The sequence below is a fragment of the Giraffa tippelskirchi genome, chromosome 6 (genome assembly GCF_054371585.1).
Source record: "Giraffa tippelskirchi isolate mGirTip1 chromosome 6, T2T-mGirTip1v1.2.pri, whole genome shotgun sequence".
NCBI lineage: Eukaryota > Metazoa > Chordata > Mammalia > Artiodactyla > Giraffidae > Giraffa > Giraffa tippelskirchi.
In genome coordinates this window covers 7,689,286-7,708,432 of record NC_137280.1, presented here as the reverse complement: position 1 = coordinate 7,708,432, position 19,147 = coordinate 7,689,286, and the positions used below count along the sequence as shown (strand labels likewise).

At 38.7% G+C, this 19,147-nt stretch overlaps 1 protein-coding gene across 4 annotated transcripts in view; it reads left to right on the top strand.

Moving 5' to 3' along the window:
* The window catches only part of TMEM64 (transmembrane protein 64), a 40,419-nt gene extending 26,958 nt beyond the window's left edge, over positions 1-13,461 (top strand). For all 4 annotated transcript variants that reach the window (XR_014055774.1, XR_014055773.1, XM_081496851.1 and 1 more), the window contains one exon: positions 11,184-13,461. Coding sequence is in view for 2 of the 4 variants with exons in the window: in XM_081496851.1 (XP_081352977.1) it covers positions 11,184-11,372 (189 nt within the window). In the remaining 2 variants the exon portion in view is untranslated. The remainder of the gene's footprint in view (positions 1-11,183) is intronic.
* Positions 13,462-19,147: the final 5,686 nt, after the last annotated feature.

Here is a 19,147-nt window from a genome sequence, read left to right as displayed (position 1 = left end):
TTTTTTTTTGTCCTAGTTCTGTGAAAAATACCATTGGTAATGTGATAAGGATTGCATTGAAGCTGTAGATTACCTTGGGTAGTATAGTCATTTTGACAATATTGATTCTTCCAATCCATGAACATCTGTGCCTTCTTTGATTTCTTTCATCAACATCCTGTAGTTTTTGGAGTACAGGTCTCCTTAGGTAGGTGTATTTCTAGGTATTTTATTCTTTTTGATGTGATGGTAAGTGGAATTGTTTCTTGAATTTCTCTTTCTGATCTTTTGTTGTTATAGAAGTGATGAGTTCTAGTAGTTTTCTGATAGCATCTTTAGGATCTTCTGTGTATAGTATCATGTCATCTGCAGATAGTGACAGTTTAACTTCTCTTCCAGTTTGGATTCCCTTTACTTCTTTTTCCTCTCTGATTGCTATAGCTAAGTCTTCCAAAACTGTGTTGAATGAAAATGGTGGTAGTGGACATCCTTGTGTTGTTCCTGATCTTAGAGGGAATGCTTTCAGCTTTCCACCGTTGAGTGTGATGCTAGCTATCGATTTCTCATATATGACCTTTATTATATTGAGGTATGTACCCTCTGTGCCCACTTTCTGGAGAGTTTTTATCATAAATAAGTGCTGAATTTTGTCAAAAGCTTTTTCTGCATCTATTGAGATGATCGTATGTTTTTCACTTTTCAGTTTGTTGATATGGTGAATCACACTGATTGATTTGCAGATGCTGAAAAATCCTTGCATCCCTGGGAAGAATCCCACTTGATCATGTATTTTAATGTATTGTTTAATATGGATTGCTTGTATCTTATTGAGGGTTTTTGCATCTATATTCAGCAGTGATATAAGCCTGTAAATTACTTTTTTGGAAGGTATATTTGTCTGCTTTTGGTATCAGGGTGATGGTGACCTCACAAAATGTGTTTGGAAGTTTTCCTTCCTCTGCAGTTTTTTGGAACAGTCTCAGAAGGGTAGGTGTCAACTCTTCTCTAAATGTTTGGTAAAATTCACTTATGAAGTTGTCAGGTCCTGGACTTCTGTTTCTTTGGGAGATTTTTAATCAGAATTTCAGTTTCAGTGCTTGTGATTAGTCTGTTCATATTTTCTGTTTCTCGCAGATTCAGTCTAAGGAGATTGAACCTTTCTAAGAATTTGTCTATTTCTTCCAGGTTGTCCAATTTATTGGCACACTATCGCCCATAGTAGTTTCTTGTGATACTTGCTTTTTCTATGGAATCAGTTGTAACTTCTCCTTTTTCATTTCTTATTTTATTGATTTGAGTCCACTCCCTTTTTTTCTTGATGAATCTGACTAAAAGTTTATCGATTTTGTTTATTTTTTCAGAGAACCAGCTTTTAGTTTCATTGATCTTTGCAGTTGTTTTCTTTTTCTCTATTTCATTTATTTCTGTTCTAATCTTTATGACTTCTTTACTTGTAGTAACTTTAGGTTTTGTTTGTTCTTTCTCTTGTTGTTTTAGGTGTAATGTTACATTGTTTACTTGAGATTTTTCTCCTTTCTTGAGGTAAGATTGTATTGCTATAAACTTCTCTCACAATGGCTTTTGCTGCTTCCCATAAGTATTGAAGTGTTATGCTTTTGTTGTCATTTGTCTCTAGGTATTTTTTTATTTCCTCTTTGATTTCTTTAGTGATCCATTGGTGGTTTTGTAGCATATTGTTTAGCTGCCATGTGTTTTGTTTTTTTATTTTTTTCTTATAGTTTATTTATAGTTCCAGCTCAACTGGAATTCCATCACCTCCACTAGCTTTGTTCGTAGTGATGCTTTCTAAGGCCCACTTGACTTCACATTCCAAGATGTCTGGCTCTAGGTGAGTGATCACACCATCGTGATTATCTGTGTCGTGAAGATCTTTTTTGTACAGTTCTTCTGTGTATTCTTGCCACCTCTTCTTAATATCTTCTGCTTCTGTTAGGTCCATACCATTTCTGTCCTTTATCGAGCCTATCTTTGTGTGAAATGTTCCCTTGGTATCTCTAATTTTCTTGAAGAGGTCTCTAGTCTTTCCCAATCTGTTGTTTTCCTCTGTTTGTTTGCACTGATCGCTGAGGAAGGCTTTCTTATCTCTCCTTGCTATTCTTTGGAACTCTGCATTCAGATGAGAATATCTTTCCTTTTCTCCTTTGCTTTTCGCTTCTCTTCTCTTCCCAGCTATCTGTAAGGCCTCCTCAGACAGCCATTTTGCTTTTTTCCATTTCTTTTCCATGGGGATTTTCTTGATCCCTGTCTCCTGTACAATGTCATGAACCTCTGTCCATAGTTCATCAGGCATTCTGTCTATCAGGTCTAGTCCCTTAAATCTATTTGTCACTTCCACTGTATACTCATAAGGGATTTGATCTAGGTCATACCTGAATGGTCTAGTGGTTTTCCCTACTTTCTTCAATTTAAGTCTGAATTTGGCAATAAGCAGTTCATGATCTGAGCCACAGTCTGCTCCTGGTCTTGTTTTTGCTGACTGTATAGAGCTTCTCCATCTTTGGCTGCAAAGAATATAATCAATCTGATTTCGATGTTGACCATCTGGTGATGTCCACGTGTAGAGTCTTCTCTTGTGTTGTTGGAATAGGGTGTTTGCTATTACCAGTGTGTTCTCGTGGCAAAACTCTATTAGCCTTTGCCCTGCTTCATTCTGTACTCCAAGGCCAAACCTGCCTGTTACGCCAGGTGTTTCTTGACTTCCTACTTTTGCATTCCAGTCCCCTATAATGAAAAGGACATCTTTTTTGGGTGTTAGTTCTAGAAGGTCTTGTAGGTCTTCATAGAATCGTTCAACTTCAGCTTCTTCGGCGTTACTGGTCGGGGCACAGACTTGGATTACCGTGATATTGAATGGTTTGCCTTGGAAGCGAACAGAGATCATTCTGTCGTTTTTGAGATTGCATCCAAGTACTGCATTTCGGACTCTTTTGTTGACCATGATGGCTACTCCATTTCTTCTAAGGGATTCTTGCCCACAGTAGTAGATATAATGGTCATCTGAGTTAAATTCACCCATTCCAGTCCATCTTAGTTCGCTGATTCCTAGAATGTCAACGTTCACTCTTGCCATCTCCTGTTTGACCACTTCCAGTTTGCCTTGATTCATGGACCTAACATTCCAGGTTCCTATGCAATATTGCTCTTTACAGCATCGGACTTTGCTCAAATCCTCAAAGGTGATGCTGTGAAAGTGCTGCACTCGATATGCCAGCAAATTTGGAAAACTCAGCAGTGGCCACAGGACTGGAAGAGGTCAGTCTTCGTTCCAATCCCAAAGAAAGGCAATGCCAAAGAATGCTCAAACTACCGCACAATTGCACTCATCTCACATGCTAGTAAAGTAATGCTCAAAATTCTCCAAGCCAGGCTTCAGCAATACGTGAACCGTGAACTTCCAGATGTTCAAGCTGGTTTTAGAAAAGGCAGAGAAACCAGAGATCAAATTGCCAATATCCGCTGGACCATCGAAAAAGCAAGAGAGTTCCAGAAAAACATCTATTTCTGCTTTATTGACTATGCCAAAGCCTTTGACTGTGTGGATCACAATAAACTGTGGAAAATTCTGAAAGAGATGGGAATACCAGACCATCTGACCTGTCTCTTGAGAAACCTGTATGCAGGTCAGGAAGCAACAGTTAGAACTGGACATGGAACAACAGACCGGTTCCAAATAGGAAAAGGAGTACGTCAAGGCTGTATATTGTCACCCTGCTTATTTAACTTATATGCAGAGTACATCATGAGAAACGCTGGGCTGGAAGAAACACAGGCTGGAATCAAGATTGCCGGGAGAAATATCAATAACCTCAGATATGCGGATGACACCACCCTTATGGCAGAAAGTGAAGAAGAACTAAAGAGCCTCTTGATGAAGGTGAAGGAGGAGAGTGAAAAAGTTGGCTTAAGGCTCAACGTTCAGAAAACTAAGATCATGGCATCTGGTCCCATCACTCCATGGGAAATAGATGGGGAAACAGTGGAAACAGTGTCAGACTTTACTTTTTTGGGCTCCAGAATCACTGCTGATGGTGACTGCAGCCATGAAATTAAAAGACGCTTACTCCTTGGAAGGAAGGTTATGGCCAACCTAGATACCATGTTTAAAAGCAGAGACATTACTTTGCCAACAAAAGTCCGTCTAGTCAAGACTATGGTTTTTCCAGTGGTCATGTATGGATGTGAAAGTTGGACGGTGAAGAAAGCTGAGCGCCGCAGAATTGATGCTTTTGAACTGTGGAGAAGACTCTTGAGAGTTTCTTGGACTGCAAGGAGATCCAATCACTCCATCCTAAAAGAGATCAATCCTGGGTGTTCATTGGAAGATCTGATGTTGAAGCTGAAGCTCCAATACTTTGGCCACCTCATGCGAAGGGTTGACTCATTGGAAAAGACCCTAATGCTGGGTAGGATTGGGGGCAGGAGGAGAAGGGGACGACAGAGGATGAGATGGTTGGATGGCATCACCGACTCGATGAACATGGGTTTGGGTAGACTCCAGGAGTTGGTGATGGACAGAGAGGCCTGGCGTGCTGCAATTCATGGGGTCGCAGAGAGTCGGACACGACTGAGCGACTGAACTGAACTGAACTGATAGTGCCAGCATTTTGATCAGAAAAGATGCTTGATTTTGATTTTCTTAAATTTACCAAGGCTTGCCTTGTGGCCCAGCTTGTGGTCAGTCCAGGAGAATATGCCTGTGCACTTGAGAAGAATGTGTAGTCTACTGCTTTTGGATGGAATGCTCTGTAAAGATCAAAAAAGCCCAGCTCAGCTGAAGTGTCATTTAAGGCCTTTGATTCCTTGTTAGTTTTCTGTCCAGATGATCAGTCCATTGATGAAAGTGGGTTATTGAAGTCCCCCGTGATGATTGTGTTACTGTTGGTATCTCCCCTTATGGTTGTTAATATTTGAATTACGTATTGAGGTGATCCTATGTTGGGTACATATATAGGTATTTATAATTGTTAAATCTTCTTCTTGGATTGAACCCTTTATCATTATGTAATGTCCTTTTGTCTCTTATAACCATCTTTTTTATAAAGTCTGTTTTGTCTGATAGGAGTATTGCTACACCAGCTTTCTTATGATTTCCATTAGCGTGGAATACTTTCTTCTCATCTCCTTACTTTCAGTCTGTAAGCGTCCCTAGATCTGAGGTGGGTCTCTTGTAGACAGCTGTATATATTGGATCTTGTTTTTTTATCTACCCAGCCAGTCTGTGTCTTTTGGTTGGTGCATTTAGTCCATTTACATTAAGGTAGTTATTGATACCTATTACCTATTGACCCTATTACCATTTTCTTAATTGATTTTGGGTTTATTTTTTGTAAGTCTTTTCATTCTCTTGTGTTTCCTGACTAAAGAAACTCTTTAGCATTTGTCATAAAGCTGGTTTAGTGTTGCTGAATCTCTTAACTTTTGTCTGTAAAGCTTTTGATTTCTCTATTAAATCTGAATGAGAGTCTTTCTGGGTAGAGTAGTCTGGGTTGTAAGTTCTTCCCTTTCATCACTTTGAATATATTGTATCATTCCCTTCTGGCTTGTAGAATTTCTTTTGAGAAATCAACTGATAACCTTACAGGAGTTCCCTTGTATGTTATTTATTATTTTTCCCTTATAGCTTTTAATATTTTATCTTTATCTTTAATTTTTGATTACTGTGTGTCTTCGTATGTGCCTCCTTGGGTTTATCCTGCCTGGGACTCTCTCTGCTTCCTGGATTTTGTTGACTATTTCCTTTCCCATGTTGGGGAAGTTTTCCACTGTTATCTCTTCAGATATTTTCTCTGCTCTTTTATCTTTCTCTTCTCCTTGTGGGGCACCTATAATGTGAATATTGGTATGTTTAATGTTGTCCCAGAGGTCTCTTAGGCTAGCCTGTCATCATTTCTTTTTATTATTTTTTCTGTATTCTTTTTTGCAACAAGATTTCCACCATTCTATCCTCCACATCACTTATCTGTTCTTCTGCATCAGTTATTCTGCTATTGAATCCTTCTGGTGTATTATTCATCCTGTTTGTTCTTGAGTTCTTCTAGGTCTTTAGTAAACATTTCTTGCATTTTCTCCATTCTTTTCCATACTCATCACTATCCTGAATTCTTTTTCTGTAAGGTTGCCTATATCCACTTCATTCAGCTGTTTTCCGGGAATTTATCTTGTTCCTTCATCTGGGATGTAATCCTAATTCTTTTCATTTTTATTAGCTTTCTATGATTGTGTTTCTCATTCTGTACCTGCAGGATTGTAGTTCTTGCTTCCTCTGTCTGCCCTTTGGAGGATGAGGCTAAGAGGCTTGTGCAAACTTCCTGATGGGAGGGACTGGCTGTAGGAAATCTGGGTCTTGATCTGGTGGGCAGAGCCTGCTCAGTAAACCTTTAATACAGTTGTCTGCTCGTGGGTAAGGCTGTACTCCCTCCCTCTTAGTTGTTGGGCCCAAGGTGACCCAGCCCTGGAGTCTGCAGGGTCTGTGGTAGGGCAGATGGTGACTTCCAAGAGGACTTAGGCTACCAAGGAGCACCGCTCGTGACTGCCGCTGCCAGCGCCCTCATCCCCACGGTGAGCCACTGCTGACCCACGCCTCCTCAGGAGGCCCTCAGATCCTCCCGGCTTGGTCTGGCTCAGTGCCTTGTGGGGTCACTGCCCCCTTCTCCTCGGTCCTGGTGAACACAGGTCTTGTTTGTGCCCTCCAAGATCCGAGTCTCTATTTCCCCCAGTCCTGTGGGAGTCCTGCAGTCAGACCCCGCAGGCCTTCAGTGTCAGACTCCCTGGGGCTCCTAGTCCATGTCCCAGATCCCCAGGCTGGGAATCCTGATGTGGGGCCTAGAACTTTCGCGGCAGTGTGGGAACTTCTTTGGTGTTATTGTTCTCCAGTTTGAGGGTCATCTACCTGATGGGTGTGGGAGTTTGATTTCATTGTGGTTGTGCCCCTCCTGGCATCTCATTACAGCTTAGCTTTATTAAGTTACACAAGCCCCTTTGCCATGACAAAGCTATGATCCATGAAGGGGTCAGTATCATAAGGTTCCTCATACTTGGTAGAAGTAAGCCACAAATCTGCCTCCCAGTATAGCCACCTAAGTCACCCAAAGAGAATCCAGAGTGTCCATAACATTAGGCACTACCACCTAGATGTTCAGAACAAGGCACAACTCCTCAGTGTGCTGAAATCCAGCATAGACTGCCAACTTAGTCTTTTCCATATATTTTTGTATGTATTCATCAGCCAAAACCCAATCCTGGGTAAATCCAATTTTTGATCTGCTTTGCACCTGCTCTTTTGGGGAAGTAACGCATCCAAGCAGACTGGTGATATTTAATTCATGGTTGCAAGCCTCCAGCTGGTTTCTCAGCACTGCTATATATTCTGTTCCTGTTGTCTTCCCGTTTCCCCATTTTCCTTGATGACTATTTCAGACTTATCCACACTCCCCTCACACATTTTTCCTCCTGCCCCATCTTCCTTCATTTGCAACAGATTACCTTTCTTGCTTAATAGAAAAATCAAAAGCCTTCAAAAGGGAAACCCCTCAGTTCACAGCTACGAAACCTCCTAACCTTCTCATGTTCTGCTCATACTCCCGGCCTGCTTTTCAGTTAACAGTGGAAGAAATCACTTTCTGTGTGCCTTCTTGTATGACACTGTCTTTCTGCTTGTTTTTGATTGTTTTGTTTTAGTAGGGAAACTTTGTAAAAAGTTTTTGTTTTGTTTTGTATTATCTTAACACTTCACTGGGCTGTTGGGAAGAGTCAGTACAAATTTCCAAGCCCTGGGCTCCAGAAAGGCATCTGGAGAAAATCCCATGTAAAGACGTAGCCAATTCACCCTTGCAGGGAACCTGAAAAACTTTTTCACTAGTTCTAAACTTACTTTCTATGGCCTTGCCAAATCCTTCCCTCAAGCTTTCATCACTAACCTTCTCTAAATCAGATACACTTTCCAGTTCTCATCTTAGCAAGCTAAGACTCTTGACTATGCTTTTTAAAAACATTTTCTTCTCTTAGCTTCTTGGATACCACTATCTTGAGCTTTTTCACTGTTTTCCTGGCTCATTTATCAGCACCTCCTCCTTTCACTCTTAACTTGGTCTTCCTCAAGACTCTAGCCAAAGCTTTTTAGTCTCACTCTGAAAACTTTTATTCTTAGCAAATGCAGTTACTGTGGTGGCTACTATTATTAAGAACATTGTGAGGGCTCCCTAATATGCATCTTCAGCTTAGTCTTCTTTCCATACCTTTAGACCCATTCACTAAATTGCTTTAGATATCTAATTGGCACCTCAAGTTCAGCATATCCAGAGCAGGACTTAGCATCTCATCCACACACTCCCTCAACTAGGTAACTAACTAACATTTTTCCATCTCTTTTTGTGGTATTACCATCCACATAGTATCAGACTTCGGGTGTTCAATAAGTATAACATATTTTTCAGAGAGATAACATGTTAGAGAACAAAGATAAGATTTAAAGGCCTATGTTTAAAATAACTGATTTGAAGGGAACCCTTCTGCAGTGTTGCTGGGAATGTAAATTGGTACAACCACTATGGAGAACAACATGCGTGCTAAGTCATTTCCATCATGTCTGACTCTTTGCAACCCTATGGACCATGGCCTACCAGGCTCCTCTGTCCTTGGGATTCTCCAGGCAAGAATACTGGAGTGGGTTGCCATGCCCTCCTCCAAGGGATCTCTTGACCCAGAGGTTGAACTCAACTCTCTTAACGTCTCCTGCATTGGCAGGCAAGTTCTTTACCACTGGTGCCATCTGGGAAGCCTAGAAAACAGTATCTTCTTCTTCTTCTAAGTTGCTTCAGTCGTGTCCGACTCTGTGCGACCGCACAGACAGCAGCCCACCAGGCTCCGCCATCCCTGGGATTCTCCAGGCAAGAACACTGGAGTGGGTTGCCATTTCCGTCTCCAGTGCATGAAAGTGAAAAGTGAAAGTGAAGTCGCTCAGTCGTGTCTGACTCTTCGAGACCCCATGGACTGCAGCCTACCAGGCTCCTCCATCCATGGGGTTTTCCAGGCAAGAGTACTGGAGTGGGGTGCCGTTGCCTTCTCTGAGAAAACAGTATAGAGGTTTCTTAAAAAACTTAAAACTACCATATGCTCTAGCAATCCCATTCCTGGGCATATATACAGAGAAAACCATAATCCAAAAGTATACATGCACCCTACTCATTGCAGCACTGTTTACAATAGCCAAGACATGGAAGCAACCCAGATGTCCATTGACAGAGGGATGGATAAAGAAAATGTGGTACATATATACCCTGAAATATTATTCAGCCATACAAAGAATGAGATGACGCCATTTGCAGCAACATAAATGGACCTAGAGATGATCATACTAAGTGAAGTAAGTCAGAGAAAGACAAATATATATTATTCATATGTGGAATTTAATTTTTTTAAAAATATAAATAAACTTATTTACAAAACGGAAACAGACTTACAGACATTGAAAACAAACTTACAGTTACAAAAGAGGAAATGAGTAGGGGATAGATCAGGAGCTTGGGATGAACACACAAACACTACTATATATATAAGGAGATAACCAACAAGGAGCTACTGCACAGCACAGGAAACTGCTCGGGATTCTGTGATAACCTATGTGAGAAAAGAATCTAAAAAAGGAGGAACATATACCTGAAACTAATGCAACACCGTAAGTCAACTACAATCAAATTAAAATATTAAAGAAAAAATTTTAAGGGTGAAAAATTCATTATCTTTGTCTCCTATAGCATAAAAAATAAGATAAAATAACTGCTTTGCTTAGAACTGTATTGGGTAATGGGTACTCACTTAATGTACATCCCTGTACAAGTTCCAGGGTCCCTCATCTCCTTAACCTACCTCGCCACCAGTGTGCTCCCCTTTCCCCCTCCACCCTCAATATTTGCACCTGGAGTATTTCTCCCGTAAAAATATAGGTAAGCTCAATTGAAACAGTATTGTATTTCAGGATCACTATGCTTAGAGCAGCTTTTGAAAGCATGCTGAAACATTAAACATCACCTGAGAATATTTTGCTCCAAACCCTGAAGAACTGCTTTGCAAATGAACTTTGGAATAAATATCATTTAGAAGATGTAGACTGCTTAGACAGTCATTGTGCTGAATTGTGTGTAGAATGTTTAAGTACAGAGGGACCACAACTTCTGGACAGTGGGAGAAGCCCACGTGGTTTAAAGGAGCTTACTTGAAATCAGATCACTGAGTGGCTAAACTGAGACTAGAGCCTGCGATGCTTTTTCTGTTCCTTTTACTGGCATTTTTCCCCTTTTACCATGTTCCTGTGTTTTTGTTTTGAAAAGTGTAGACAATTTCATGTTCACAATCTCTTGTTAATTTCTTTTAAAGCTTATTGGCATCTCATTTTTCAAGTGTTTTAATATTTTTAATTTCAGCTGCACCAGGTAGGTCATATGCAAATGGTAGTGTTTCTAAGTCAACTTAAAAATACCTACCGCTGCTGCTGCTAAGTCGCTTCAGTTGTGTCCGACTCTGTGCGACCCCATGGATGGCAGCCCACCAGGCTCCCCCATCCCTGAGATTCTCCAGGCAAGAATACTGGAGTGGGTTGCCATTTCCTTCTCCAGTGCATGAAAGCGAAAAGTGAAAGTGAAGTCGCTCAGTCGTGTCCGACTTTTAGCGACCCCATGGACTGCAGCCTACCAGGCTCCTCCGTCTGTGGGATTTTCCAGGCAAGAGTGCTGGAGTGGGGTGCCATTGCCTTCTCCGGAAAATACCTACAGACATTTATAGTTTTGCACAGAAGTAATACTATATTAATTACACTAACAAAGTTTAGCCAACTTTATCTCTATTGTAGAAATATTTTTTTTTATTCCTTGAAGGAAATTTTTTGATACAAAGAAAGAAGCTTGACGTGTATCAAACAAACATCCTTTAATATGGACTAAAAGGGACATATGCTTGCTTTGTGTTAACCTGACACTGTGTTGTGAATACCCTGTAGATTTTGGCCCTCCACACCCAGCAAACAAAAGGAGTAAATGACACCTTTGTGTAAACTATTTAAAAATGTTACCTTACTGTATTTCAAAACTATCCTGCTTGAAACCTTTCTGACGATATTTATTGTCTTAGAAATGTTCTGCCTTTTTACTATGTAAAATATTGTTAACTGTAATTTTTATTTTTATTCACAGATTATTATAAGTATAGGCCTCATGTTTTATGTAGTTCATCGAGCTCAAGTGGAATTGAATGCAGCTATTGTAGCTTGTGAAATGGAACTGAAAACCTCCCTGGTTAAAGGCAATCAACCAAATATCAGTGGCTCTTCATTCTACAAGAGGACCCTAACATTTTCTGGAGATGGAATCAATATTGTATGATTCTAGTGAAATGTGTAATTGTCAAGAACCTAGTGTGCTGTCCAAGATCTAGCAGTTCCCTTACTAGTGGGCAGAGATGCAAGTTTTAATTGTATTATGGCACACACACAAAAACGACTAGTTTTTAAATTGCACATTTTTTAAAAACAGGAATCATTTTCTGGATATGTAAATGCAGATGCAGTTTTGGCTGCAGCTCTTTATCATTTATTGTGCCCTTCGTGGCCTATAAGTCTGCACTTTAGTTTTGTTTTGTTTTCCATTATTTTCTTTATGGGTACTTATGAACAGAAAAATAATCCAAATATTTTTCTGCTTAGTGTCTTAATTTATAAAGACTATGAATAGTTGTATGTGTCTTTCCTGCTTACAAAAATGAGTAAAAGTATGCAGTTTTAAATGTATAATATTATTGGATGTTCTTTGCTTTTGTAGTGTTTCCAGAAAGGATAAATGATGTTTTGGTTTTTTTTGATGTTTTAGTTGGAACCACTTTGCTTTCCTTTTCCTTACTAGTTAGAAAATAAACATGAACTTTTGTTTAAATGTATTTTTGCAAGGATCAAATTGTTACACTTATACACACAAGTTTAAATCCTACGTTGTGGGACTGAAGTGCTCTTAAGATACCTTTTTTATTTTCGCTGTGTAATATGCAAAGCAAAAGGGAAATTATTTAATGCGTAGTGGCTCAAATTAGAACTTGTGTTCTAATTTCACGTCATTGGTTTTAGCTTCCTTAGGTCTTCCATCAAAGGGCTGTCCCATTACAGTTTTACTGAAAATTTTATTAAACTTTTTTCTTTTTGTATTCATTACTAGGCTTTGAAATAAAGATGTTATTCCTTTAAAGTGGTGGGCTTGCAATCACTGAAGATGTCACTCTGGTGGCCTTGTTTGATCAAAATGCCTATCTAAAAAATTAAGCTTTAAAATCAGGTTTATAATTCTGTTGAAGTACATATATATTTGTCCCATAGTCTTCAGCTTTAAAACTGTAAGTAATGTTAACTTGATGCCCAGATTTGTATTATATATTTGCCCTACTATAGAGTAGGCTTATTTTGTTTGTTTTTTGGTATTTGTTTTCCTCTGATAAGACTCAGGAATTCTGAAATGTGAAATTAAGTCTCAGTTCTTTTTCCTGTAGAATGAATTGAGTGTATTTATTAATAGTACTTAAGTGTATAGAATATAATAATTTGGTATATGGTTCATATGACATTCAATTATCACCTTATATTTTTAAAGTAGCTTAATTGTGATCTTAATGATTAGTTTATTTTACAGTGGAGATTATCACTATGAATGCAGATTTTCTGGTAGGTATCTGTTTTTTAGCTATGAAGGTGCCACCTTATTAGACACCTCCCATTTGCCTTTTCATTAGGGTAAAATCTTTGCCCTGATTTACTAAAGTGCAAAAGAATTATTTAGAAGCAGTTATTTTAATTTTATGCTAAGGATGCATTTAATCATTTTAGTATATAAATTTTTGCCCTGTTACAGGTATAATTATTTTCCTTCATAATACATAAGTTTTCTCACCTTTGAATAACAATAAAGTTTGTTTTTATGTCTGTACCAGGTTCTTGGTATAGTCCAGATGATTTTACCTGGGTCTATAGCACTCAACTGACTTACAAATCTTTCCTTCTTTTATTGATAGAAAAATACCATTGAAATGTTATTATTCTTTTTTAAATCCTAATTATGTGTTTAGTTTCTTTAATAATTATTTTAGTTTAATTATCCTAATAAACAATGATTTGATTTATTCTTGTCCAACTTGAAAATATTTATCTTGTGCTGTTTGTCGTTTAGTTTTTTATAAAGAAATTAATAATTTAAGATCACTACTTTCATACACTTGTATTACACTTCATGTATTTTGAAGTGCATTTATTTACTTTGGCATTTTGTAACTTGAATAATTTTGCCAAATGAAAAACTTTTGGTAGTTTGTCATGAGTTTTTCCAACTGTTGCATTTGCTTAGTACTTAAATATGTAAAGGTAAAAGAGAAGTAATTTTTCTGTATTCTGCCAACATGATTTTATATAATAAAATCATCCATTTTTACTTAAAATAGTATGGATTTACTATTTTTAAAACATTAATCTAAAACTGCAGTTTTCTTTTTGTTCACCATTTCCAGCCTCCACATAAACTGCTATCCCTTATAGTCATACTATTTGATAGCTGCATTTGGTTGCTGTTTTTTTATTAATATATGTGCTGTCTATAAATTGTACAAAACGTGCTGTATTGTACAAAACATGTACAATGCTGTATTCATTCCATCTTTAACCCTGCATGCCAGATTTCTGGCAGCAACAAATTTCTACAGGATCCTTTTTATGTTGCCCTAATATTGCCTCCAGTCATAGAGTATATATTAATATATAGTGTATATTGGATTTCTTAAATATATATATTTACATATATATATAAATAATATATATATATTGGATTTTTTATTTCTCAAATCATTTAAGTACAGTTAAAGTTGCTTTATGCATGTTTTTTAAAGCACGCAATACACTTTTTCAAACCTTTTGAAAGATGTGTGCTGTTTTTAATTCTTTGAGCCTTTTTCTTAGTTTTCCACATTTTCTGGTTACTATTAATGATTTTGTTTACTCTTTGCCAACTTTTGTCTCATGAATTATTTTTAAACAGTAACACTCCCTGTTAAAAACATGTACATAATAATTTACTAAATGTTTCATGTCCATTTTCATTTGATCATGTGGTTTGTGAAATAACTTGAAATCTATACTTTGCTTTGTGAAAATAATAGAACCAAATCTCTGTCATTAGAATGTATATTTTGAGTTTATGTTCAGAAATGAGTTTGTGGATTTGTTCAGAACCAGCCATACTCTCCTTGTATGTACTTTGTAACCAGTTGCAAACCTTTCTAAGAAGACTTTCCCATGATAGGATCAAGCTTATGACTATAAAGCATTTCCTTCCTTGAGAAGCTATATAATTCAGTATCTACTCTTATTTACCATTGCTGTAACTGAACTAAGTGGTGGAGGCTATAAGCATATACTAGTATGCATTTGTTAATGTGCAGTGCTGATTGGAACTATTCTTAGGAATGGTGCTGTGGCTTATATACATCTACATTTGTAGGACTGTCTTTAGAATGCTGAAAGTTGCTAAGTATATGCTAGGTTGATACAGGTAAATCCTGAGGTACATGGTAAATCCATGCTGTTCAAAGCCAGTCACCATGTGCAGAGAAAAAGGTTTAATGAGGACCTCAGGAATAATGATACTAAGTTGATGACTTCAGTGATGGAATTTTGTTTCAAACACAAGCCACCTAGTGTACCAGAATGGTGGTCAGAATAATGCTAGTTGGTTTTTAAATTTTACATTGCTGATTCTGTTATAATAAACTGCTTAGGATATACTTTTTTAATGGTCATGGCTTTAACCTGAAAACCTTAAAAGAAGTGGAATACTTGTTCCACAGGGTATTTAAAACTAAGGAATTCCAATCACCTAGCGTACGTTGAACATAAACTGTTAACTAGTTCAGCAACTGAATTATAACTTGGTACTTCTGAATGGCAAAGTGATCGCTGCAAACTATTTTCTAAAGTAGCTGAAGGTTTAAAATAGATAATTCTAAAGGTAAGTGAGTAAAATCTCTTGATAATTGGTATCCTAAATCACTTGTGTGCCTGAGAAAATAAAAGGTTAGGTTTTATTTTCCTTTTCCCTTCTCTTTCTTCCCCTCTATAATTTAATGAATTTAGGGTCATTTGCAAGGGGAGGGAGCAATTCAGGAGGAATGGTGGACATGTTTCTAAAAATGATAATGCTCATAATTGACCCTAGATGAGCGTGGTTATGGTTATGGCAGAGGCCCTGTGGAGAAATGATTTTGGTGTCTTACATTGGCACTCAATCTTCAGTGTGTTTTTTTTCTAACATCCCCAAATCATGAAATATGCTACCTGCCAGTCAAACAACAGTCAGTCATTTGCCCAGGCTATAGTAGTGTTTATGATGCCTTTCATAATGTTAAATGACTTTTACCAATCTTACTTTCCTGTTGATGTCTACCCTGTTTCTATGACTATTTCCTAAGGGCCCATTCCAGCCACCATAAAACTTTCTTCTTAGTACTTGGAATGACAGTTGTCCTTGTTTGTTTGTAGTTGATCCCATACTGTTGCATGTACACTTTTCCTAGAAATTTTAATCAGAATTGCTTGCTGGAGCACAAATGGGCCACCACATGCTGCAGGCTGCCTTCAGCTGGGGCGGTGCAGTGGAGCACTCGTTGAATAAATACGTTGGCTGTGTGTGTGTGTGTTACCCAAGGCTGTACAGTACTTTCTGCCACGCTCAGCTTCCTTGGTCGAGGGTGCCTATTGGTACTCAGAGTGTGGGGAAAACATAGTACTAAACTGTATTATGAGTTAAATATTGAACATGTTTAGGGAAAGCATTATAGGTGTGGTAGTGTTAGGTGTATATATGGTAAATTTGTACATAGTAATTCTGTCATGTTTCGTTGAAGTTGATATCCAAAGTAAGTAATTACTGATATTACTGCCTTAAAAGTGACTAATATTCTGTGGTTTAACCTGCTATTTGAAAGGCTTAAAAATTACAAAATAATGCATGAAATGGGATAGAAAAGAGTGAGTAGAATATATTTTGAACCAAAAAAAGAGCAATTTTGAGAATTACATAGTTCTAAAAGTAGGTGTATATTTAGAGTGGTATATTTTAATAAAAGTATTTTTATCCTAGGATGGCATAAAACTCATAACCACCATAAAGTAGAAACCTTGAGTGGATGCATTTATTCTGCCTTTCACATTTATAAAGCCATTTTCAGTAGAAATGTTTTGAGACATGGTCTGTTTCATACTCATTATTTCTTAACAATCCTGTTCCCAAGTTGACCAGAGCTGGGAGGACAGGGAACCTGAGTAGTTTTCCACCAAGTTTTTTCAGTTCATTTGTTCAATCACTAAGCTGTGTGCAGATCGTTCCAATTGTATGAACTGCAGCACACCAGGCTTCCCTGTCCTTCACTGTCTCCCAGAGCTTGCTCAAACTCATGTGCTTTGACTTGGTGATGCCATCCAATCATCTCATTCTCTGTCTCCCTCTTCTCCTCCCCGCTTCAATCTTTCCCAGCATCAGGGGCTTTTCCAATGAGTCAGTTCTTCTCATCAGGTGACCAAAGTATTGGAGCTTCAGCATCAGTCCTTCCAATGAATATTCAGGACTGATTTCCTTAAGGATTAACTCATTTGATCTTGCTGTCAAAGGGACGCTCGAGAGTCTTCTCAAGCAACACAGTTCGAAAGCATCGGTTCTTCAGTGCTCAACATTTGTTATGGTCCAGCTCTCACATCCATACAGTGCTACTGGAAAAACCATAGCTTTGACTAGATAGACCTTTGTTGGCCAAGTGATGTCTCTGTTTTTTAATATGCTGTCTAGGTTTGTCATAGCTTTTCTTCCAAGGAGCAAGCATCTTAATTTCATGGCTGCAGTCACCATCCACGGTGATTTTGGAGCCCAAGAAAAAAGAAATTTGTCACTGTTACCACTTTCTTCCTGTCTATTTGCACGAAGTGACAGCACCAGATGCCATGATCTTAGTTTTTTGAATGTTGAGTTTCAAGCCAGCTTTTTCAGTCTCCTCTTGTACCCTCATCAAGAGGCTTTCTAGTTCCTCTTCACTTTCTGCCATTAGAGTGGTCTCATCTGCATATCTGAGGTTGTTGCTATTTCTCCCAGTAGTCTTGATTCCAGCTTGTCATTCATCCAGCCCAGCACTTTGCATGATGTAATCTGCATATAATTAGCCATGAAATTAAAAGATGTTTGCTCATTGGAAGAAAAGCTATGACCAACCTAGACAGCATATTAAAAAGCAGAGACGTCACTTTGCCAACAAAGGCCCATCTAGTCAAAGCTATGGTTTTTCCAAGAGTCATGTATGGATGTGAGAGTTGGACTATAAAGAAAGCTGAGCGCCGAAGAATTGATGCTTTTGAACTGTGGTGTTGGAAAAGACTTGAGAGTCGCTTGGGCTGCAAGGAGATCCAACCAGTCCATCCTAAAGGAAATCAGTCCTGAATATTCATTGGAAAGACTGGTGCTGAAGCTGAAACTCCAATACTTTGACCACCTGATGCGAAGAACTGACTCATCAGGAAGAGACCCTGATGCTGGGAAGGATTGAAGGCAGGAGGAGAAGGGGACGACAGAGGATGAGATGGTTGGATGGCATCACTGACCCAATGGACATGAGTTTGAGGAAGCTCTGGGAGTTGGTGAAGGACGGGGAAGCCTGGTGTGCTGCAGTCCATGGGGTCACAAAGAGTTGGACACGACTGAGCGAATGAACTGAATCTGCATATAATTTAAATAAGGTGACAGTAAACAGCCTTGACACTCCTTTTCCAGTTTTGAACCTGTCCATTGTCTCATGTCCCTTTCTAACTATTGCTTCTTGTCCTGCATACAGGTTTCTCAGGAGGCAGGTATGGTGATTTGGTATTCCCACCTCTTTAAGAATTTTCCTCAGTCTGTTTGCTCCACACAGTCAAAGGCTTTAGCATAGTCAGTGAAGCAGAAGTCCAGTGTTTTTTTGGAATTCCCTTGCTTTCTCTGTGATCCAGTGGATGTTGGCAATTTGATCTCTGGTTCCTCTGCCTTTTCCAAATTCACCTTGTACATCTGGAAGTTCTCAGTTCACATACTGTTGAAGCCTAGCTTGAAGGATTTGGGGCATTACCTTGCTAGAATGTGAAATGAGTGTAATTGTGTGGTAGTTTGAATGTTCTCTGGCATTGACTCTGGGATTGGAATGAAAACTGGTTTCATCGGAATGAAAAAGAATAGATACATGTATTAGTCATTCAATCATGTCCGACTCTGCGACCCCATGGGCTGTAGCCCCCAGGCTCCTCTGTCCATGGGGTTCTCCAGGCAAGAATACTGGAGTGGGTTGCCATGCCTTCCTCCAGGAGATTGTCCCAACACAGGGATTGAACCTGGGTCTCCCACATTTCGGGAGGATTTTTACCATCTGAGCCACCAAGGAAGTCCAGATACATGTATGTGTGTAGTTAAACCAGTTTGCTATACAGTTGAAACTATCACCACATCAGCTATACTCCAATATAAAGTAAAAAGTTAGAAAATATGGAGAGAAGAGGAATGCTGTCTTAATAAGGAAAAACTTGGGCTGTTTAGAAGCCTGTGCACAGAACTGAAGTGAATTTTGGGACTTCACATCACTTCAGTGCCAGGATAAAATATTATAAACTGAATAGTTTAGAATCCCTGGGCCCCTTAGAAACAGCACAGAGGAACACAACTGGCAGTCCTAACTGGTTTAAATCAAAGCGTAGTGATGCATAAACACTTCCACTCACTGTTTTCACTGTGTTTAAAATTATTTGTTCACAATGGATTAAGCATGGAAGCTCATCTGAAAGTGTGGTTTGTGGTTTTCCAGATTTTACCTCAGTGCAACTTTTCAGGTAAAGATAAATGTTGCAGGTGAGTCAAAAAGGAAAATAAAATTTCCCCTTGGTTGCAATGGCCAAAGAATGATCGCCCAGTTACACATATTGCTCTGGTTTAGAACCTTGGTGGGTGCCATCCTGGGAACTTGATAACTGTTTGTTGCTGCAGGAACTGTGAATTCAGTGCTGAGGGTATTGTATTCTTTGTTAGGCTTCCGGGGGGGCTCAGCAGTAAAAGAATCCATCTGTGAT